Below are 24108 nucleotides of genomic sequence, written 5' to 3'. Positions count from 1 at the left end.
CCCCTCTAAGGTCTCCAGTCAACTCTTGGTACAGCAGTACTTGAAGGAGATCTTTGTTTCACCTGAATAATAACTCATATATGTGTTGTCAGCATATATATATATATTTTTTTTGTGATATCTAAAATTATCAGTTGTTTAGTTTAACATGAGGGGTTAATAGTCAACTTCCATCAGTGTTATGTGTTATACATAAAATTATTTATGAAACCAATACTATTCAGTGCCAATTAGTACTGTGGAAACATCTCAACATGTGTACTGATCAGAAAGCACAAATTTGTGATCTCAAAACTCAATCATTAGACACCACACCTGTGGTATTAAACTCAGAGCCCTTTTGGAAAAGACAGCCTACCCAAAAATATAATATATCACAGGTATGGAACAGAGAGGTTCCTCTCTCCAATAAAATGCTCATTACTGATAATTTCAGTAATTATATGAGGACGGTAGAAGAGATCAAGGGATATTATCTGTGTGAGAATAGTTCTAGACTGTGTTAACCTGTGGTGGCATGTCAGGCAGAAAATAGGTAATATTTTTTGGGACATCAAAACCACAACGTTTCTTGGTTTAAATTGAAGAAAAAAGATTTTAAGGAGACTAAGTTGTTGCAGATTTTATTCACAATTCTTTTCAGAAGAGCTGTGGAGAGATTTCTCTCTCTAACAGTTGTAACTGATCTCAGAGTCCCTTTCAAAACCAAAGTGGAGTTCACCTTATAAGGTGAACTTTTCTGTCAGAGGAAAAGGCTTCTGATCAATGTCTGTACAACATACCCTTGAAAAAACCCCAAAAGTCAATCTTGCAGTTGAGTGTGAGAAAAGAAACATCAGACTTCTATGATCAGAATGGTAGGAAGCAAAAATTTAAATTCCTATGGTGCTAAACAGGATATTTAAAACTCTTGACGAGATCAACATATAAAGCAAGATAGAAAAATACTAAAAAAATTAAAATCAATGACATGCTGCCACTTGCTTTAGGCATTGCTGAACTTTGGCTCATGTTGTTAAACACTACTCACAGGCTTGTGGCACTGAATGACAGAAGCATCATTATCATTAGCAGCACTAAGTAACTTCACTCATTAACAGCAGTAAGAACTTCACTCTTCCAAGAAGTTGTGAAAACATCATCCAACTAGCCATCCTCAAATCCAGGGAGGATTCAAGTATTATTGTTCCCTTTAGAGGGTTAGTAAAATTAAAACAAAATAATTTTGAACAATTTGTTATGCAATTACAATTCAGATATTTCAACACTGAAGAAGCATAGAGTTCCTTCTTTACAATACCATCAAACACCAACATGTTCTTTCAAAGGAGTTTTTGTTGAGGCACTCAGCTTGCAATGGTTAAAGAAACCAGAGCTGGAAAGGGTCATGTTTCAGCAAAAGATTTCAGTGAAGTCTTACAAACCAAATATTACATGGTTTCTTTTCTTCAGTTTTCAACGTGTCAGAAGGTTTCTTTAGCACATAAGAGGGCAACTGATATCTACATCTATAGAGAGAGATGCAAAGTGGGAAGGCATAGTGTTATAAGATTGAAAAAATGTGGGTTGAAATACCAGATAGTCATTCCAGACTGCCAAAAACTATATGGCTTCCTCAAGTAGTTTTCCATGGCTACTAAATCTTGAGATATCTGGAAAATCTCTTGGTCAGAGTAATGAATTTTTTTTAATATGGAAGACCAAAATTCTAGTGATTAAAGATTATCTAGACTGAAAAATTAGGAATTAGCAGAAATAGAATTATGTGCTACCATAAAGCAAAATACCAGTTAATAAATTCTCTAGTGATTTTATTACAAAAAAAATGATTGCTGAGTTGTGTGGAAAACATGACAGGTCATTCTTAGAAGATGCAGGAGGGAACTTTTTTCATTTTCTCCTATTTTCTGCCCTTCCTTAAATAGTAGAAATGCAATAACATAGATGAATGATAAACCCTGGGCACAATCTGAATGGCAATAACATATTCTTGTTAGAAACCTTGTTGATTTTTGAGACAGCACAGGTAAAACCGAAATATGTGTTAAAATACAACTTCCTTTAAGTATATATCTTTCTCTTTATACTAATTTATTGCAATGAGTTTTACAAGCCCTATTGCTAACAACCTCTACTGATGTCTATCAACAACTCTTTTCATGCAGTATTGATCAAACTAATTAAGACAATAGTGTAACTTACATTGCACAGGAAGTTAACAAGCTCCTTTCGCCCTAGGGACTGATACAAACTCGACATGATTGAAATCAATTCTAATTTAATACTGCACCTAGTACTAGAAAGGATATCTTATTGAAGATGAGAGAGCTAACAAAAGTGCTACTGGTTTTTTTTCCTAAATCTAATTTAGAACAAGTTCATATATTGACTCTAAAGATCTTGACATGTGAATTCATTTCTACAGCCTACATTAGCAATCATTATATATTAAAAAAAAATAAAATCACAGAAGTTTGAAGGCAAATACATCCTGACTATGAGATGGGCAAAAGAATGACTGATAAAAATAACTACATTTCACTTTATGACACTGCTAGCATCAGCTTTCTCAGAAACGGAGATTTAACCAATTGGTCAATTCATTTTTTCAACAGAAAACAAGGAATATGAAATTTTGAAAGTAGTATACTATGAACACTGAACAATTAATCTGTTGCAAAAAATATGACAAGATGCTCAGAAACATTTGCATACTAATGAGAAGAGTGGCATCCCTTAGGCCTGTTAAATATTTTATCTGCAATTTGCCTTCTAGAGGTTTTGTTCTAAGATTCAGCTGTTTGGGCTGGTGATATGGGCCAGGGGACAGCAGCCCAGTTTCAACCACAGTAAAGAATCACAATTAAGCACAGTTAGAAGTTTGATTTAGATATTCATCACTGATTTATTGTCCATGGGGTCAGCTGCTCTGGAAAATTTTAATTAATTACTGAGCAGTACAAACCTTGAGCATCCATCCCTCATGACATCTCCTCAAACAGAAACACAGTGAAAAGAAGGAAGAACTGAGTGAAATATCTGTGTAGTTTTCCTACATGTAGACGCTCTGGAACATATCAACAGTGAACAGTGTTGAATAACTCCAGAGTATGGAAGCCCATTCCATTCCAAAATCAGAAAACTTGCAGGTCTTGATTTTCTATTGCTTAGAATCTCATATAATAATTGTGTTGTAATTTAAGAATCACTTCAATACAACTGATACATTTTCACAGAAGAATTCATGGTAGCTGGAACCAAGCTGAGCAAGGAAAAAGCAAGGAAAAGGTTGTTTTGCCTTAATTCTACTGCCAAATGGCTGACTTTTTTTTTCCCTTATACATACAGGATTTAGTATTTTGAAGGGACAAGATCCTGGTTACAGTTTCGTATTTTTGACTAGTATATAGCACATCAATATGACCACAGTAAGTTGCAGGAATATTTTTAAAATATTTCCTTTGACATTTTTTGTGTTTTAAGTAAAACAAGGAGGCTTTACGTCGAGTAATAAATTGCTCCAGATATTGCCATAGGCAGTGGAAAGTAAATAATACACTGATGCTAGTAAGCATTATTTTGTAAAAGCCCAGCAACATTTGACAGATTTCAAGGACAAAAGTGAAACTAACAGTAGGTTTTCCATAAAGCTGCTGGCTAGCTTCTCATGTGAGGAACATCAACACACCTTCACAAATTTTTGGGTGATCTGGTGCCACATTTCAAAATATTGCTGAGTATACAAACAAAATCAATAGGTGTGAATTAATACAACACTTCAGCTATCATGAAATACTCACTCTGCAAACAGTCAGCATTTAGGAGGTCTTGGCACTTATCATGGCATTTGACGCCACATTCAGTGCATCTCATGCCTTGTCTGGCTATGCCCCAAAGGAGGCCTTCACATTCATAACAGTATGTGGGAGTTGTAGCTGTCCAGATTTCAAAGTTATGAGGTGTAGTTGATGATATTGGATAGATCAAAGCCTGCAGGGTCTTCTTGAAGACATGTATTTTCTGTTGGGTAAGAAAAAAGTATTTCAGGTGTATTGTGTAACACAAGTGAACTGTTTCCAAACTATATGCCATTTACACTTAAAATGTTACAAAATATCAGAATAAACATAGAAGTATAAGATAATTTGTAAAATACTGATTTACTCATTTTGCTTTACACTTTGAAAAGAACTCTGACTATTTTGTCTGATTAAACAAACAGCAGAGTTAAGTTGGAATAAAGTTATTCAATTAACACAAAGTCTTATATATATATCTTCTTGTATTTTGAGGCAGAAATAAAAAAAAAAAAGCAGCATTACATTCATTGGGGCATATTAAGTAGCTACCTAACATTAATTCTGAATATTTAAATACTTCCTATAGGGACTCAGACATACTACACAAAATGCCTTTTGATTATATACTACACTATCCTCTAATACCAAATGTCTATTTAATCTCATCAAATAAAAGCAAGCCAATTGTAAGGTTCCATTTTATCTGTATTCCTATAATAGCATACTTACTGTATTTTTAAGCATCAAGTTGCTTTTTACTATAGACAAGAATGATCCATACTCTCAAAAATCAAAACCCATTTCAGACTGTTTTGGCTTAAGACCCATGACTAGTTCTACTACAAGAACATTAATTGGCTATTTAATGATTAGTACTGTAACAACTTCAGTCTCAGCTCCTTAGTGCTTAATAAGATGAAAACAAAGTAGTCCCTGTAGTTTTGCACACAAGACCTTGGCGTATATGGACACAATGCTCTGGTTTGTTTATTTGAGCTTTTTTTCAGGCACCCTGATCTTCCAGGTCCAGGCAATTTATTGGGAATAAGAAGAGCTCAGCAGCCTGAAGGCAGCACTTGGCACCAGCCTTAGGTTGTTTGTGTCTTTTTTAGGGAGTGGGTGTTTACTAAATTCAAATGTGACTGCCATGACTGTATTAGAAGTTCTAGATTTGTTCCTTTATAAATAAACAATTGTTTCTTTTAGGAAGAATAAACCATATCATAAAACATATCAACATACTATTATTTTAGAATAAAATAATAATCATAACACCAGAATATCACCATATGTCTTATTTTAGAAAGAAGAAACCATATTATAAAACATATCACAGTGGGATATTTCTGAAAGTCTGTCTGTCCTAACTTGTCCTCCTCTGGTGTGGATATTATGTAAGGTAGCTCTAATGCTGGCTATAAAGCTGTAGCAAGGGAATAAGATTTTGGAATTTGTGTAGTTTGTCTATTTTTGTTTTAACATCAATGCCACAGTTCTGACAATCTAGGAAGTAAGCCAAACTTATTCAGTTAAACATTTGTTAACACTCCCTTATCTTTCATATTCAGCTGTGGTAATTGTATGCCAAATGGAAGATATTAACCTGTCTAAAAATATGCTGACATATTTTTGGTTTTATGTACTTGCATCTCTATTCAAACTTTTGAGAAATTCTGCTAATAATAGATTGTCTGATAAAAGTCAAATATTCTTTTTGTGTGCATATCTGCAAATGTTGCACAAAGTCATCAATCAAAGGACTTTTGCTACCATGGGAAAACCAGTACCATGTAGCCATAGGGCAGCCATTGATTCATAGGATCAAGAGCTAAAAATATCAAAACAAAATGTAAGGTAGCTTAGGCTGCAACAGCCCTTACTGAAGTTAGTAGTTACTGCTGAAAACAATATCTATCCCCTGGAGCCTGGCCAAATATATATGGTGAGACATTTATTGGACATCTGATCTGAGCACAACTGAGAACACTGAAGAAATGAACTAAGAAAAAATCCTGATACAGCAGAAAAGACTAAAACAAATACTGAACTGCCCTCCAGGGTCCTTCTTAGACTCCTAATAACTCCCCCGAAAGCAAGCAAAGGTGTGCACCAGTTTGATTTGGCAGACCCTAATAACTATGATAGTAATGGCCACCTAACTCTGGAGAACTCATTTTTGTACATTACTCCACTTTTGCCTTCCATTTTACAGGGACCAGAAAGGAAACTTTAAAACAACCTCAAGTGAATTTATACAGCTTGATGAGGAATCGTGTTTCTCCAAAACTACTGATTATACTTTCCCATTCCTGAGCTCATGTAGCCTCAGTACAAAACCTGCCCTTTCACCCTGTTCACCTTCAGTGTTTTCCACATTATAAATAATTTCAGAATTTTGCCAGTAACTTTTACATTTTTCTGAAATGTCAGTAAGTAATGAAATTTACCCTCAACAGGCCTTAAAATAAACATTTGACAGTAAATGAAGTTTTCAGCTGAAAGACACAATTTGTAGATTGGTTTTGCTGCTGAACGTGTTCTTTCCCCTGTTGTTAATAAAGCAAATTGCAAAGAAGAATTTTATTTCTCTTACTGTCTAGAGGCTTTCACTCCTATTACTCTACTCTGTTTAAATGTTTTTGTTATGTGAATTACAGAGCATAACAACATGGCACTAATAACTTCCAATATAATTATATAACTAATAACTGGTTTGGCAACACTTAGCACTACTAATATATAGGAGAATTATTTAGTTATCAACTTATCCTCTTAAGGGAAATTTACTTCTGCCATATATTACCTGAAATACTTGTTGATGTCATTGATGTATAATTTCCAAAAACGTGCAGCTCTGTCTTTGTTCAACAAAGCAATTAAATGGGTGCTCAACTGAAAGAATATGTCTAAGTATCATTCTGCTTAAAATGTCTTTGGATCTGTGCTTGAGAACACACAAACTCAGTGTGCCATGAGTGTGTCATACTAAAAGGATTGCAGTGACAGGTGGCAAAGCTCAAAGCCTTAACCTCAGGGTGTAATTTTTTGAGTAGGTGGCACTTGAGTTTTAATAAAGGCATTAGTTCAAAGAATTTTCATACTGAATTTAATCAGCCAAATAATCCACACACACTAGAGTCGCTAATATTCCCTCCAGAAAAAAACTTGGGGGAGGGTAAAAACTAGAAAAGCCCTAGTCAGAGGAATAACTTGCCCAAAGGGGATGTTTCTTCCTTAAATTTCATTGGTGACTCCATTTCTTCATCAGCATTTCACATCTCCATTTTGTGGAGAGTATCTGGAGAATTCTTTTATTCCTGAAAATGTCCGTCCTTTTTGTTTTAAAAACTTGCTCTACCCAGTGTAATGATACCCTAGGTTATTAAGTTTGGCTGGCTACTTAGAGAAGTAGGAAAGTAATGCCTTTCCCTTGTTTTAAATATCTTGCAAGAGGCTTTACTGGCTGTACCCTTACATTTGTCTGTGAAAGAGCACTCCCTGGCCCTTGGTATGTGGAGTGAGGGCTGGCATAGGACTGGCTTCTTTTATTCACCGCTACTCTGAATTAGCTTTTTACATTTTCTCATCAAATGAATTTTCATGTGTCTAAATTACATTTGCTGTCTGCCTTTGGACTTACTTTTTTATTTCAAGCTTTCTTAAGAAATAACTATTTCTGGTACGCAGTTTTTTCATATGGCATGGTTCAAATGGAGTACAAAGAATATAGAGGCATAAAAATACACTTAAATGAATTTTCCATTTCTCCTGAATCAGAATTCAGTAGCTTCTCTGGTTGATGGCAAGCACTGAGACATGTTTGCACTGAGCTGCTCACTGGGATTTGCTGCCATTTTTTTTTTTTTTTTTTTTTCAATATTATCTCCCAAACTTGCAACTTTAACCCGTCAAAGTCAGAGCCTGGTAGTTTTTACAGAAGAGGAGGCATGTAAATAAATAGACAAATCTGTATTTTTTGTCATAAAAAGTGGTAATACTTACACATATGTTTTTTGTTCAGTAAACATCTTTTAGTAAAGTACATGGAGTATTTTAGGGTCTTTTACTTCTGAACTCAGCTATTTTGGTACAAACTACAACAAAGTCAAAAAAAGTCTTTATTTTGTAGCACTTGGATGCCATAAGTTTTTTGTCTATGATTTTCCCTCAGCCTTGAACTCCTTAAGATACCATAGTTCTCCAGCCTATCAACCTTTGTTGCTATTTTGAGATAGCAGAATAACAGGTAAGAATGATGGATGTCAATATTTGTGTTATATGTTCCAGTTCCCAGAACACCTGTCAGTATTTTCTGTTCTCCTATTCTTCTGCTATGGACCTTAACAACAATGTAAGAAAAATTCAACTCTTCATTTTTCTTCAGAATAGGATGTATTTTAGAAGGCTGTGTATGCACTAGCAATTTGAGGAACACGAAATGGGCCTGTATTTATTCAAATTACTGCTTTTGCTTAGTTCAGTCATATAAATCTTGCATCACACTTTAAGTATTCCTGAAGAAAGTGGCACCTGTTTTGTTTTTGTTCAAAAAAAGGTCTTTGGCCAAATCTAAGTGAAATCACTAATGGAAAACCACATCTCACACATTTTACTAGCTACGACAGTATGTTTTTTCAAAAGACTTGTGGTTACTTCTTGTATGAATTAAATATTTCTTCTAGAATCACATGTGTTATTAGTATGAATTACATTTTAAAAAAATCAAATAGTATCCCAAGGACTTGGAAAAAATGATCATAAAAACCCATTTTGCAGAACCCTGTCATTCTAATTGCACTCATTGTGATGAAGACAGAAAGATGATGAAAATCTGCAGGTAAACATGGTACAGTTGGACAATTTAAAGCAAAAGGCTTCCCCAAATAACTGTTTTGTAATCAAAGGTTTCTTGGTTAGTCCCCTCTGACTGTCACGGATGTGAGTCAGGAGAAGCAAACCTGGTCTTGCTACTGTGGATCAGGTAGCAAATCCTGCTCGAGTTCCCTGGAAGTTCCTACATAATGAATGGAATACATTCCTTTTCATCCAGTTTGGAGTGTGTAAGGCTGAAATAATTTTTAGAGATCTTTGAACAAAAGTTTCTCTGTTACCTAAACATCTTAAACCTGTCACTGAAAACACTTACCATTTCATCAGTGTTTATGGAGGTCCGGATGAGCATGGCCATGGAAATACCAGATTTTCGAGCTGCAAGGGTCTGTTTAAGGCAAATGCAAAAGAGTTACCAATTATACAAATAACAGCAGCTGTTGAATCTAATGGAAGGCAAATAGTATTTGATTATATTACTGGATGTAAACAAACCTGTAGAAGATACAAAACCTTTTAGTTAATGTTTGTAGCTCACGATTTTTAGGGTTTCAGTACATAATGGAAGTATACTTCCCATTATCATGACTGTTTCTTTCAGCAGTGCCTAGCTGAACTGCCATTTCTAATACAAAACCTGTTTTTCAGAGGTTTGTGACTCAGTTTTTTTAAATCACAGGCTGTCACTGTTTTTCTGCTTTGCCAAGCAAATTAATGTGGTACAAGGATAGGCATCCTGCCCTAATTTGGAAACTGACTGTGCCTGCAGCAACATGGGAGATCATTTTGCAGTAGTCTTATGGTTCAAGTTGTCAGTCTGGATAATTTTTTGTAACTCACTGAGCATTTTTAAACAGCGTGTGTGTATATATATATATATATATATATATCTATATATCTAAATGCTACTTAAATAAAAAGACCTCAAGAAATCTTAAAATATTATTTTCCTTAAAGACAATAATAATTCAATACTACGGATAGCTATATGGAGAAATCTGGTTATATGAGACAAGAAAAGAGACCGGAATTCTGTGTCAATCTGTCCTCATTTGGCCACATTATGTTATTGGAATATGGACAACTTCTGGTTCTGAAGAGAATGCACTTGGTTGTAGAGATTAACTTTTTTGTGCTAGTATGGTACATATACAAGAACTGAAAATAAAGTAATTTTAATATACAATAAACAAGGATATTTTATATTTCTTATTGCAACCCCAGAAATCTAAATGGGTTGAGAATTAACTAGCAAGTATAATGATCAGAAAGAACCCCGGGGGACTGAATTCTGTGCATTTTACAAATAATATTTCAAATCTGAGTATCACTTCTGCTATCAATAATCCTTTTGGCCTGACAGAAACAGGTAAGATCTATTCCACTGCGCTCAGTATCAAACACAACACTGTTATATTGCTGGACTGCACCTGGAGTGCTGTTTTCATTCCTCCTTTCTCTTATTCTAAATCATTCCAAGTGTGTTTGTACACTTTTGCCTTATCTCTGTTCTTCTGTCATCCACTATCTGCTTTGTCATGCTTTGCTGCCCTCACAGTCTAGCAGTATGTGGATCAATTATACCACCCACTAACCATAAGTCTGTTGTTGCCTTTGTTGTGAGGATACAGATTTTCACCTAACTGTGAAGTGGGTCTCTGTAGTCCATAATTACAGAAATATTACTGCAAAACTTTAAATTATACTTTGTATGTGACATTCTTATTTTTGTGAAATGCATACTGGGCCAGAAGCAATTTAAGTTTACATCAGCAAAGGAACTGCATCATTAGTCTCTGGATGAAGAGACAATTCCAATTTTTTCCAATTATATAATTTTAAACACTGGAATATTTAAAATGGATTTCTAGTTATTTATTTATAAGATTGCTCAATTTTAATTTTAAATGTTCACTCTCCCTAATTCAATTTTCAATAAGTTTCTCTTGATAATAATTAAACTTGCCAACTGACACAGAATTATTAATCTTGTGAAACCAATTATAGGGTAAGAAATCATCCTTGGCTTAGTAGTATTCGATTCATCTCCTATTACAAAGAACTTTCCCTTTTTTTTTCCTCTTTTAAACTCAGCAATTAACCAACTCTATGCCATTAATTTGCTATCAGGTTCTCCATTCTCTTACTATTAAGTAAGTAATTCTGTTTATTTCTCTTTGACCATCCTTTCATTCTATTTCTGTGACTGTGGGAAATTCCATGGGTGTGTGCCAGTGAGATTGACAGTCACAAGAAAGATTAAACAGTGTTCAGGCTTTTTTTTCACTTTTGGTGTCAAACACAACACTACAAACCCACGTATCAAAGTTAAAAATGGCAAGTAAAAATGCTTTTAAATCATTAAGAGGAAAAGAAACAATTTTCATAATCAGTAGAGTTCTGGGGTTTAAAACAATGTACTTTAAAAGCATCAACTTTTTGATCCCTCTTGAAGCACAGGTTTTTGCTCAAACTCTTGCCAAGTACCACTGTAGATTTACTTGCCTGCACTATGCCTGTTTATAGTTTTCATGTCCCTTACACTTAGGAAGAGATTTGACCCTTCTAGGTCTCAATTGCACAATCCTAGCCATTCCAAGCAATAGAGCAATGTGAATAACTTGTCAGGAACAGAAGCACAAAGGGCATAAGAACAGTAACCTCAAATATAGGGCAATGACTGCTGCTGTGTTCTGTCCTCCAGCAATATCAAAGAACATGAGCCAGCAGAACTGCAGTTTCATGCTATCCCTGTAAGTCAATAAACAGATATTATTTCCTGTGACAAAAAAAAATGGGGAAGCAATTTTGACCCCGTCATGTGTCCTTCAAGCCCAGTTCTCCCAGGGGGTGCCCTTGGGATTATGGAGCTTTATTATTTTCTTCTTAATCAGAAATGTGTCTAAAATTATAGCACAGTGCCCTATATAAAATAACAAAACCTAATAGGAAACAGATAATTAGGTTGTTCTCAATAAAGTGTTTGTCATGTTGGAAGAATGTGATATCTAGAGGGATTTGTGATAAACCAGCATATTTAAAAGTCATATGGATTAAACTTGCAGGAATTTTAGTGAAAAAATCCCTACAAGGATTATTTCCATTTATCTATCACTGTCAGAACAAACTACATCTACAAGAGAAAGCCCATAAATGCTTCTGTTCTAAAACACTGAAGTTGATGATAATTCAACAGCATGAAGCACTGAACACATAGCAGTGCCACTTCTTAAGTACGGAATGAAAGAAGGAGGAGCAAGCATTTTGGAAAGAGAAAGGGAAAAAAGCTGCCAGATTTATCTATGGGAAACAAGGTGACAGGTTATGAACATTATGACAAAACTTCTTCCCCTATTGCCACTCTGTTTTCAAGTAGCAGCAAGAAAGAAAAGTAAGTGCAGCTCATCAGCAAGTCCAAAATGTCAGAGTATCAAAAGAATAGGGAGAGCAACAGGAACCTGCAGTCTTTCACCGTTCTCCCTTAACAGGACACGGAACTTGTCAGCAGTTTATACTTGTTTACCCTCTCAAAGTGATGTCCAGATACCACCCCATGTCTTTTCTTACGTAAAAAATTGACCTGCGGAACATAAGGACTTTAAGTATCGTTGAATTATGAACATACAAAAAAATTTATCAGAACCAAAAAGCCTAGCAAAACCCCCAAACAATAAGAGAAGTTGTTAAAGCAGACCATTGTCTATTTAATTTTTAATTTGTTTTGAAACTCCCTAGTACAGGATTTAAAATAAATTAGTCTCCTTTGTGCTCAAGGCCTTCTAGATTAACTAATAACTTGTATCTACACTAATTTATTACCTCCAAATTTTCATTAGCAGCTTAAATAAATAAATTAATATAATTAGAAGTCATTCTAGCAAAAACATTGAAAAATGGTAACTAAGTAAAAGCAAATTGGATTCAAGCTACAATTACATGTTAAATGATCAATTGTGCTGAGGAAAAAAAAAAGAGAAGTCCTCTATCACAATGAAATAGGCAAGCTGTGTCTTGCACAGCTAAAATAGCACAGAGGAGCAAACGGTCAGGCTCCTGTAACTGTTCATGACTGCTGGCTGTGCCATGCAGTATTCATTCCTCTGGTTTTACAGAGGGTTTCAGTTTTCTTGATAATATTTTCTTTTTTTCTTTAAAAAAAAATCTACGCACTGCTATCAGCAGGAAAAAAAAAGTTGAAGACAAACCATTTTTCAGCACTTTAGAAATGCTGATATTATTTTTAATGTGATGTAAAAGTTACCCGCTAGAGGTGAATGTGACAAAAATGTCACTGTTTGCAGCATTTAAAACATGCACAATTTCATAACTTTTTTTTTTTAGTAACTACAGGTATAACACTCTAGGGATCTCAACTTCATTATTTTGGAAGACAGATTTGTACTGTTTCTTGGGGTGCTGGGGTGGAGGAGGGTAGGAAAGAAGACAAAATAACTTGAGAGGAAGTAAGGTACTGAGGGAAATTACTTAGGCCTGTCCCACAATCTTTCTGTTAAAAAGGATGTTTGATACTGAAATATTCAACAGAACTGAAGTATTAAGACCAGAAAGAAGATTTAGAAAAAAAGACAATTCAGCTCCACTACACAATCATTACTGGACATAACTGTCATCATCTGTTTTTTCTTCATGTCAGTAGCACAGACACAAAGGCATGATCTGTCCAGCCTCAAAGATAATGATATTGTTACGATTTCCATTTAGTAGACTTTAAAAAGCCCTCACAAATATACAAATACTTACTATGTTATGATTTATCTAATAAATTTATGAATATTTTTATTAGGAATATAACAGAATTTGCCTATAATTGATCAAAGGCATTAAGAAAATGGACTGCTGATAGCAGAATTGATGTAAAATAGTTGAGGTATTTAGCTGACAACACACAAAACCAGAGAATATGACATCTGCAATTTAAATTAATATCTTCTTTATATGAATCTTTAAATTACCATATTTGAATTCCAGCCTCTATAAATGTTTTTATTGTGGAGACAGTTACAGAAAAAAATTGTAGTGTATTATCATTGTAGCTGAAATAGGCAGTTGCTTCATCTGGTGTGTTCACTTCAACAGACTGCTTTACAACAGCAGCAAAGATTCACAAATTGTTCTTATGTTCTTATAATCAAATAATAAAGCTAGGGAGCAATACAGCCTTGATTGAGCAAAAGAAGAAATCGGCCTGATTACACAGTTTAAAATTGTCTTTAAATTGAATAACCACAAGAATTTTCTAGAGTCTTCATAACATTCAAAATGATGACTGGCATTAACAGAAGCAAAGGCAGTAAAATAGAGCTACCTTTGCCTGTGGCTGGGCAAATCACCACACCTATTTGGCCACTGTGAGATAAAAACTTCTAACCTCCACTGTAATTATTGATATTTCTCTTCCTGGTTGTTCTTACCTCAACTCAAGCTCTAACTAATCCAAAAGAGAATGTCTTTTTTTAAAAGCAGAAGTTATAGCAATTCCATCAGCAAGTGCACTAGACACTTTCTCCTGGCTCCACAGTAAACAGATCTGTTCATGTTCTGTACTGTTACTGCACTTGAACCATCACTTCTCCTTGCACTCTCTCTCTCTCTCCTGTACCAGATATATTCTACCAGAAGTCTAATAATGACCCATGACTGCAGCAAACAGAACTGTTCCTGCAGGTGGATTTTGACTGCCTTATCCTCTCTAATGACTGAATCTAAAATAAGCAGAGACTCCCAGCGTGTTAGCATACAAAAACTTTCCAGTGGTTTAGGAGGAGGAGAGCATCCAAACGAGGACAGTGAAGACGGTGAAGGGTCTGGAGGTGAAGCCATGTGAGGAGCAGCTGAGGGCACTGGGTCTGCTCAGCCTGGAGGAGACTGAGGGCGGACCTCACTGCAGGTACAGCTTCCTTGTGAAGGGAAGAGGCAGGCACTGATCTCTGGTCCCTGGTGACAGTGACAGGACACCAGGGAAGGCCTTGAAATTGTGTCAAGGGGGTGGTTTAGGTTGGGCATCAGTGAAAGGTTCTTCCTCCAGAGGGTAGCTGGGCACCAGAACAGCTCCCCAGGACAGCGGTCACTGCATCAGCCTGACAAAGTTCCAGGAGCATTTGGACTCCCAGGCACAGGGTGTAACTCTTGGGAATGGTCCTATGCAGGGCCAGGAGTTGGACTTGATGATCCTTGCAGATCTCTTTCACCTCAAAATATTCTATGCTTCTATGTTGAAAATTGGATTTTTCCAAAATGTGAATTCATGAAAACAAATGGGAGTTAGAGATATCATCTTAAGAAAACATACAGAATTTTGATAAACATTGTATTGAGATACAATGCTGAAAGCACGAAAATAATGGAGTGATACTGGAACTGCAGAGGGACTAGGAACATAAGGAAAAATTAAACTGATTGATACAAGAGAATTTAAAAGTAGGGAACACTTTGAACTTCTCTTTCTCTAGGTGCCTAAGACTTTCCAATACCACAGGGGAAGCTTCATGCTTGAGACCTAAACTTTGTGCTTGAATCATCAGAAAAGATATTTGGAATATACTGACAACTTTTTAACACAAACTTCTTCCAGCAATTTTGGTATACATGATGCAGAGGAGAATACATTCACATAAGGCACCACTTTCCTTATGATTAAATTCTTGGTCATAAAATAATTTTTAAATTTTCCAATAGAAGGTCATAATAAAACATGGCATCAATGGAATCCATAACAGTTACTATGATAATTTTAGAACATTTATAAATATAAAAGTACTTACCATAGCCTTAAAAATCCAGACAAGATAGGAAAGAAATTATAGAGAATATTAATTTGTCAGATTCATTGCACAGGAAAATAAATTATATTTATTTTAGTCAGCATCAAAAGGTTCTAGCACTCATTTCTAACAATATTATTTCTCTTTTTCTGAAACAGTCATAAGTAAGCATAAGAAAGGATCATTTACATTTATTTTGATGTCTTAATGTATTCTGAGCTATACCTTTCTGTAAGCACTTCCAACAATTAAGGACAAAGCAGCATTTAACATGCATTAAAGAGTCATGGCAGGACAATAGACTATACTCATTTAATACAACTAATAGTAGAGTGGCTGCTGTCAAAAAGATGGTTTAAATGAATGCAGGCTCTACTATGTTATGCAGTGTAACTTTTCATCAATTTCAGAAGGAATTCCACTCGAAAGTGGTTGCTGTGCTTTCTCTTTTGACTGATCAGTGTGGTGGATCACCACAGAGTAACTGAACACAGAAACTAAAAAAACAATGACCAATAACAGACAAAGGCTGATCTTTTACCTACAACAACAGTAATAATTTACTTAGCCTAACACCCAAACACTTATTTATAGTGAGAAATTGGTTTGGGGACTCACCATCATCAGATACTAAATATGCATTTTATTGAATTATGAATTCTATACTACAGGAAAAGAAAAGGAGAAATGTGAATAGCACTTGAAATTCTTTGGGGCAAAGAGACTGTTCTTAATCTTGTTTAAACTGGAAGTCAGAATAAATCTCAAAGGAACTGCCATTCTTTTCCACTGAAATTTCTTTTCTTAAATTATTCTTGTTTACAATGACTGTTAAAAACCCTGATTACCTCGCCTTGTACCTAAAGTATGCATAAATCTTTAAAATATTAAAATAGTGTAAAGGGCTGCTTTTTTAAAGCAACATTCTCTCTCTTTCAGAATCAACATATACCAAGTGAAACAATATCCCAAATGCTCAATAGCATCTTTGTGAAAATGAGTAGCTTTTTATTGCATGAAATGCATATTACTTGATGACACCAGCAATACCTAAATATCCAATGAGATATTCAGACTTATCTAGTACATTATAACAACTACCTCATTGACTTTTACTGCCCTCAATCCATTCTTTCAAGACTCCTTTTTTAATAAAACAATTGTTGCAAACTGTCATTCAGAGGCACAATAGTAATTGCAAGAAAGACCTGCACAACTGGCAAATGAATCAACAGTTTCAGAAGTTACTCACCACATCTCGAACAATGGGAAAAGATTTCTTTCTTCGCAGGTCTGGCATGCTGTCAATTCCATACAGTCCACGACTGTAAGATAAAAAGGCAAAGAAGAATATAAAAACATGGAGCTTACAAGACTACATCCTTAAGAACTGCCTATAGTATCTCTATTTACAGTTAAAAATCAAAATTAGCAGTTATCAGCCAAAGGCATGTGCTCCAATTGAAAAACCTGTGTGAGCGTTCTTGGTGCTTTTTCTTCTAGCATTCACCCAAAGCAGAGTAGCTAAAAGGTTGCTTAATACCTCCTAAAACTTTTTACCATTGATTTTGAAATTATAAGAAAAGCTTTCCATTATAAGTTCTTGTATATCTGGTAGTTGAGATGTAGCCTAACATTACATATTGAACATCATTGATGTCAATGAATAATGTTGTATGAAATTTGATACAAAGTTTAAAATATCTAGCTAAATACATAATCACATCTCAAATAACTCCATGCAACTGTGGAAAACAGAACTTGTCACATTTTAAAATAATTCCATGGTGACCATCATTATTTTCTCTTGCCTGGTTTGAGCTTTTGCATTGAGCACACAATTAAACCCCAGTTAGATCTCACATATAACTTGGAAACAACAACAAAGATCAACTTGGAGTCACTTCAAAGAATAAAAGGCTGACACACCAACAGAATTTAAAAGAATACATATTGATCTGGATAACAAATTGGCCTCAGTCTCTCTGACTCTTCCAAACAATTAACACAGGTATTTCTATATACCTTGTCAGTTCTAATTCAGAGATACTTGGAAATTCTCAGAGAAGCTGGGATATCAGATTTTTCAAGACCAAACATTTTCCTCTGCACGGTCCTTTGGTACTGCCTCAAATACCCTTTTCAGTTCTTATATTTCTCTCTATCGCTGTGTATATAAAATCTACATTCACTACAAAGACTTTATCATCTGAAAGCCCTAAGGTTATTTACACCTGTTACAGTTATTATGTGAAAAGAGGTATAAATAAAATTAGTGAAGAATTTTTCAGTTCCTTCTGATGCACTCACACCATTCTCTAAGAAAGGGAAAAGAATTCATCGTCTATTTATGCAATTCCTTTATATTTTCACACAACCATTTCTCCATGCTGGGTTGTGATACTAGAATTTTTTTTCAATAACATAAAGATCAAAATAGACCCAAATTGCAGCTTCCAGACATACTTACAAACCCAGCAAAAGTGTGATAGAAATAAAATAACATTTCTGAGACTGTGAAAAGTAAATGTACAGAGACCAAGAAATAAAAACAGGGCTTTTTGCTTCTCAGGAGCAGTTCCATCAGCAGTAAATAAAATTTATAGTGTATAAGGCATTATTATGCTCACATAGAGGCAATATCTGTAAAAGGATTTCCATCTGTTATTCTGCTCTGTAACATAAAAATATGACTAAAATAGAGGTTCTTATTAAACTCCTTTTAGTCATCATTAGGAAATAACATAGTAAGGGAAAAATTTTCGTGTTAATGTAGGTTATACATTGAGTTCTCTACTCCTCTCCCTACTTCCAATTATAACCCAACAATAACCTGACATAGAAGATGATGAAGTGGAATCATAATAATTTGATAAAAGTTATCATTAAAGGCAAGGAAAAAAATCTGTCATATTGACTATTTTTTGGTGCTTCTGGAAATATTCTGTCCAACAGTAATCTATTTGAATTTGTCAGAGAATTCAAGAAAAATAAAATTATTTTACCATAGAGAAGATGCCACTGAAGGAAAGGAGTAATCATCTGCATGGAGCACCATCTGTCTATCGTTAGCGAATTTCAGAATGGATTAGGCCATGTGGTAAAATTATCAGTCTCTGACTCCTCATTAGGAAGCAGTAAATTAATACAAGAGCAAGTCTCTGGAAAAGGTACTGCCCAGGATCCATATACATGATGAGAACTCCAGCTGACCTACTTTCACTTCTTAGAAATATGGAAATAATGAGCTCTAAAGTGCCTCATCTTCAAGAAAGTGAAGAAAAATAAAACCAAAATGTTATTATGTGATACTGGTATGGAAAAATCAGGAAAGGTGGTGCTTCTGCCTTTTAACAGAGAAGTTGCATGAGAAGTCCCAGAAATGCTGGTTTTGGTCTTTGCCTTTACTTTCTTGTCTAGGGCTGTTCTCTCATTTCATGCAACCAAGTGAAGACCATTGCAGAGAATGGAGAGTTGCAGTCCCTGCCATGGACTTGGGGGTGCTGGTGCATGAGGTGGGGCCACAGCATTGTACTTTGACAAAGAGGGAACAGCGAGACAGAAGAGAGTCAGCTTTTGAGAGAGAGTCTATTTTTGCATAGATAAAGCATGGTAACAATGGTTGTGAGGGAAGCAATCTCCTCCCTCACTTCAAATAGCAACACCTTTTGGAGAGAGTAAAAGGGAGAAGGAGTCATAGCTAACTGCAATCAGTTGTGCTGGCAGTAAAAAGACTGAGGGATCCTAGAAATTAGCATTACTTTTTGCACGAAGGAGTGGAGTGGGAAATGTGATCAAAACAGAGCCACAAATGTATTTGAAATGATAGCATTCTTTGCCTGAATGAGAAGTTAAATGAAAATTGCATAACTGTTTTTAAGGAGGCCTAGTGAAACAGAGGCTTGAATAATGATAGTGGACAGCAAAGCAAGGCAAGGACAGGTCTAAACTTTTTCAGCAAAAGAAGTAAGGTTACATCTGAAAACATGAGCTATTATTGAGCTACTGTAAGCCATTTGAAGTAGTCCTATGCAGTGGTTACAGGATGTCTGCATAAGGGATTGACACAGCTTTTTCTCAGAGGATTCAATATTTGAATTTATTCACCTGTGAATGGAAGAGAGGGCATAAAAAGAGCAGCTTCAGTCTGTATAGTCCTTGTCAGTTCTCCTTACACCTATGAGATTGCTTTTTGTGTGAAACCCACAAAAAATTAGGAATTCCACATTACCTTTTAAAGGTCTACATCTATTAAGAAACTGTAATTAAGCAACTGGCTAGGGAAAGTAGTACATACAGCAAAACAGTATGGTCACATGCAGCTTTCTACAGGCACAGAGACAATACTTTACTGTCAGTACCTGCATTCAGAGTCTGCTTACAAAATTCTGTCCTAAACTACTTCTGTCCTAAAGTGTTTCTCCACTGTTTTGCATTTGGTGACTAATCCTGCACAATGTCACATGTGTCCTCACACTCTTACAGCAACTCTGAAGGTTCTAGGAGCTGCAAAGGGCAGGAGTACAATACTTTGAGGTATGACAAACTATATGGAAACTATCTACATCACTAAGAGCTGTAGATCACTTATAAATTTGTTTAGCAATAAGTACAAATGTTACTCTAAGTATACCTTCCATAGAAGCATGTGCATAATATTAAGCAAATTGCCATAACTACTTTTTAGTGACACCCACTTCCCTTCAAAATAGGAACCTAACCTGGAAAAACTTCATAGTGTCAATTGAATAGCATTTCAGATATAAAAGATGAAGATGAATGATTAATTTAATCTCACCACCTTGTCTTTGTAATAAATTGTAATTATAGCAAAAAAGTACTTACAGAGTGCACAAGCAAGAGGATAATACCCCTTTTAATTAGGTAAATAATATAACTGATAAATTTTACCAAAGGCTTTTATTTCTTTACCTTCCCAGATTGAATAATAAAATCTATTCAAAATAGAAAGGAATCCCTTGAACTGGATGCAAGATAATTTCATTTGGAGACAACAAAAAGTGTACACGTTTCTTCCATATTCACTCACAGGCACTGCAAGATCTTTTCCCTTGACTTTTTAATTTCAAGTACTAGAGTGATATTATATTGCTAGAATTGCATTACTATACATTTACCAGAATGAAGACAAAATTGTGCTACAGCTTCAAAGGACGCTTATTTTATATGCAAAGAGGTAAAATCTCTTATCTGACCTCTGCACCAGAATTATTGTATTAATTTCTCAAAAAAATAAGGAATTAAAAAAAAAGTTAAAAGGGAAGACATACACAATAAAACTATCTTCCTTTTAAAATAATGCAATTTCTTAAAATAGAAAGCTTAGAAAAAATACTATAATGCTTTAAGAATTATTTGCAGATACAAAGAAAAAAAATCTCAACTATATTTTTACTTACCCAGCAAATGCTTGGACTGCATAAAGCTTGGAAGCATCCAAGGAACTTGCACTTACCAACCGAGCCTTTAATAGAGATCAAAATGTACAGTTAGTTGGTTGCTTTTAGTAAGTTTTGGACAGAATTTAACTGCATCAAACATGTAAGACATATGAAAATGTTTAGCAGGGTCAGCTCCAGGCCAAAGCTAAACTAACTGTTCCTTTGGGAAACATTTTGACAGCTTTCAGCATTTAGTGACACACAGTGGAAGAACCCATGGGAAGGTAAGGTATTGCTTCCCAAATACTGTTGCCCTTTAAATCCTATAGTGAATGCAGGGTAGGTGATAATTAGAGGCAAAAATCAGATATCATGTTTGACAGTAGCAGACCCCTGTGTTGGCAATTATGGTAAGCACAACAGTGAGGGTTACCCTGTATATAAATGCAACACATTTGCAATACAAAGGAGAACAAAAGAGCGGAAAGCTGGGAAAAAACCATGCAGATTTCACAACTAAAATGACAGAACAAAACAGGTCAAATAAGTCACAAACAAACATCAACAAAATACATGATCCCTATAGCAAATAGGTGATGTTAAACCTTTTCATCCACAGAACCGCTATCTGAAAGAGAATTAGGAAGAAGGGGAATATAGGTTAGAAAAACCAGTCTCTGAAAAAAATCTTATGCTATAAAATCTGTCAGTGTTTTGATCTGTAAATATAGACCAGAATCCTAATAACACCTGTTCTTAGCTGTATAATTGCGGCAAAATCACTGTCACTACATTTTAAATAAACAAAAAGATGTTCTTGGTAGATAAGAAGCCCTGTCACTTATGAAGGACTGTGTGGATAGCATATATTTCCCACACTATCCCCATCTCCATGGGATTTTAATTTTTATTGCTTTTTAAAAAGTGTATTTTCAATAATAATGAAATTATATTTAATATAGTTGCAGTGTTCAAATCAATAATGCTCTATTTTCAAGAAAAAGGAAAGTGTTTCTAAGGATATAAACACCACACTTCCCACCCCAACTCCTGTATCACAGCTACTCATAAAATGACAGAAATTACTCCCCAAATGCCAACAGAACTACAATTGTGAAAGTATAAGTTATTTCATATATATATACACACACCTCATTCTAGATTGCTTAATGCAAGAGCACAACGTGAAAATTTACAATCAGACAGAAAATATTTGCTGACAGAAAAAGCTACCTTTATTTTATTGTCTTGTCACATTTGCACTTTATAGTACAGTGCATACATGAAACAGCATTGCTTTAATTGTCACCTTACTGATCTTCCCACTTCCCCAGAGGGAGTCCTCAAGGACCCTTTAAATAGTTTGGATATTCTTGAGAGATATCTCAGGTTATGCACATCACAAAATAACAATTTACACCTTAAACATGTGCCACATTTAATTTTTGAACTAGTTTATATACAAATTCAAACACATAAATCCAAAATATGCTGGCAACTGTAAGCTGCCTAGCATACAGTAGTGACAATCAGGGAACTAAAAGGCTTTACTCTGCCACTAATTTTACAGGCAGCTTACATGATCAAAGCATTTGACTGACTAGATTTATGAAAAGAGCCTACTCTTTAAATATTTTATTTTTTAAAAATTTATTTGTGAAATGTATTAGACTCACAACACCAGACAGTATTGGCTACTCTTTCAAGCATTTAAAGAATATTTGGACAACAATAAGATCTAACTTTCCCACTCCAAAATTATTACAGGACTTCACAAGCAGGGTGAGAGCAGAACCAGGAGGAAATAGGTGATTGTAAGCTGGGCTGGCCACAGAAACAGGATGGGGTGTGCTTTTCTGAGGCCTAAAGAAGAGTTAAACCCAGAGGACTGGAGGAGCATCTGGACATCAGTGAGAGGAAAGGCATGACAATATGTAGCAACAGGGCAGGAGAGACAGAGGCATCCACTTTCAAACTTGTAAAAGAGTCCAAAAGGTGAAGAAAAATCTGGGGACTGAGGGAAGTTTTAAGCAAGACACTACTTGTAATTTAAGAAGCCTCACCAAAATATTTTCATGCAACCCGCACCTTCTTTTAGAATATCTCATCATAGCAAAATTGGTAATACTGACATATAAAGGTGCAGAACAAATCTCAGTATTATTTATGTGGAATGCAATTCTTAAATAGTTTGCAGATACTTTGCTATCAGATGCCTAAAGAATCACATTAATTCTTCATTTAATTAACTTTTTAATAAACATAGATTAAAAATTGTTGAAACTTATCTTCTACATAAAATAGACTTTTTCAGAGCATGCGAGATAGATAGATACATAACATTTTCTTTACCTCTCTTGGTTTCAGCCAACTACATCTAATTTCACTACACTTCCTTCACTGGAACCTAATTTTACCTAAATTTAGTGAGGAGAGTGACAATCAAAATTAGGAAGAAAGAAAGGTATGTTTTTGGTTTAACTTTCTTTTCTCTGCAGTTCCTACATATAAAGAAAAATGCATCCATCTAATGCTCTCTTTTCTCAATAGAAATTACATAAAGCAGACAACTGACGCAAATTTCCCAAAAAAGAGATCTTAAGAACATCTCTTCTTTTTAACAAATGAGTGCATCTTCAGAGACAAAATTAGTTTGAAAACTTCATTGTTTACTGCTTCTTCTGAACTCACCATGAGTGAAATAATCTGAACTGTGGAAGTGTTCTCTGTGTGTATGAGAGCACCAAATCAGGAAGTGTATAGAGTCACCAAGCAATTCACTTTAGTAGTCGTTAGGCTACCAGAATAGACAGCAACATTCCTTGATGTAGATAAGAAATGAACTGTGATTATGTAAGAGACCACTGAATGTATTTTCAAACCAGGGATTCAAGGCTAGACATCTCAGATTATACTGCTGAATGACAATGATTTACTTAAAAGAGAGCATCTTCATATAACTCACTTCTGTCATTCACACATTCAAAATACTAACCTAAAAAAGTAATGAGCACCTAGGAGGAGTGGAAACACTGGCTCTTATAGCTAACCCTTCTTAGTTTAATTAGTTGTTTCCCCTTACATTGTAATTGAAAATTCATTACATCATGAAATACCAGTAATAGACTTCAGATTGTGCCTTTATACTACAGGCCATTTTAGATAAAAGGAAGGTAATTTTTACTAGGATTATAGGAAAAATAATTTTGCTCCTTAATTGTTGATATTTCAGCTCAGTGCAGTCCACATTGATATTTACACATCTGTGTAGCAGAATGATGGAAGAGCATGGTG

The 24108-nt window shown here is 35.1% G+C and overlaps 1 protein-coding gene across 4 annotated transcripts in view; it reads right to left on the bottom strand.

Annotated features, from left to right (window-relative positions):
- UNC13C (unc-13 homolog C) overlaps positions 1 to 24108 on the bottom strand; it is a 137929-nt gene that overhangs the window by 88862 nt on the left and 24959 nt on the right. For 2 of the 4 annotated variants that reach the window (XM_068204004.1, XM_068204005.1), the window contains exons 3-7: positions 21420 to 21442; positions 20833 to 20897; positions 16657 to 16737; positions 8947 to 9016; positions 3801 to 4020 (exon numbers count right to left, since the gene is read on the bottom strand). In XM_068204004.1, coding sequence (XP_068060105.1) covers positions 3801 to 4020; positions 8947 to 9016; positions 16657 to 16737; positions 20833 to 20897; positions 21420 to 21442 — 459 coding nt within the window. Of the gene's footprint in view, positions 1 to 3800; positions 4021 to 8946; positions 9019 to 16656; positions 16738 to 20832; positions 20898 to 21419; positions 21443 to 24108 lie in introns of all 4 variants that reach the window. The other 2 variants (XM_068204003.1, XM_068204006.1) reach the window with 1 other exon arrangement.

The sequence above is a fragment of the Anomalospiza imberbis genome, chromosome 13 (assembly GCF_031753505.1).
Source record: "Anomalospiza imberbis isolate Cuckoo-Finch-1a 21T00152 chromosome 13, ASM3175350v1, whole genome shotgun sequence".
Lineage (NCBI taxonomy): Eukaryota > Metazoa > Chordata > Aves > Passeriformes > Viduidae > Anomalospiza > Anomalospiza imberbis.
This window is presented reverse-complemented; position numbering and strand designations above follow the sequence as displayed.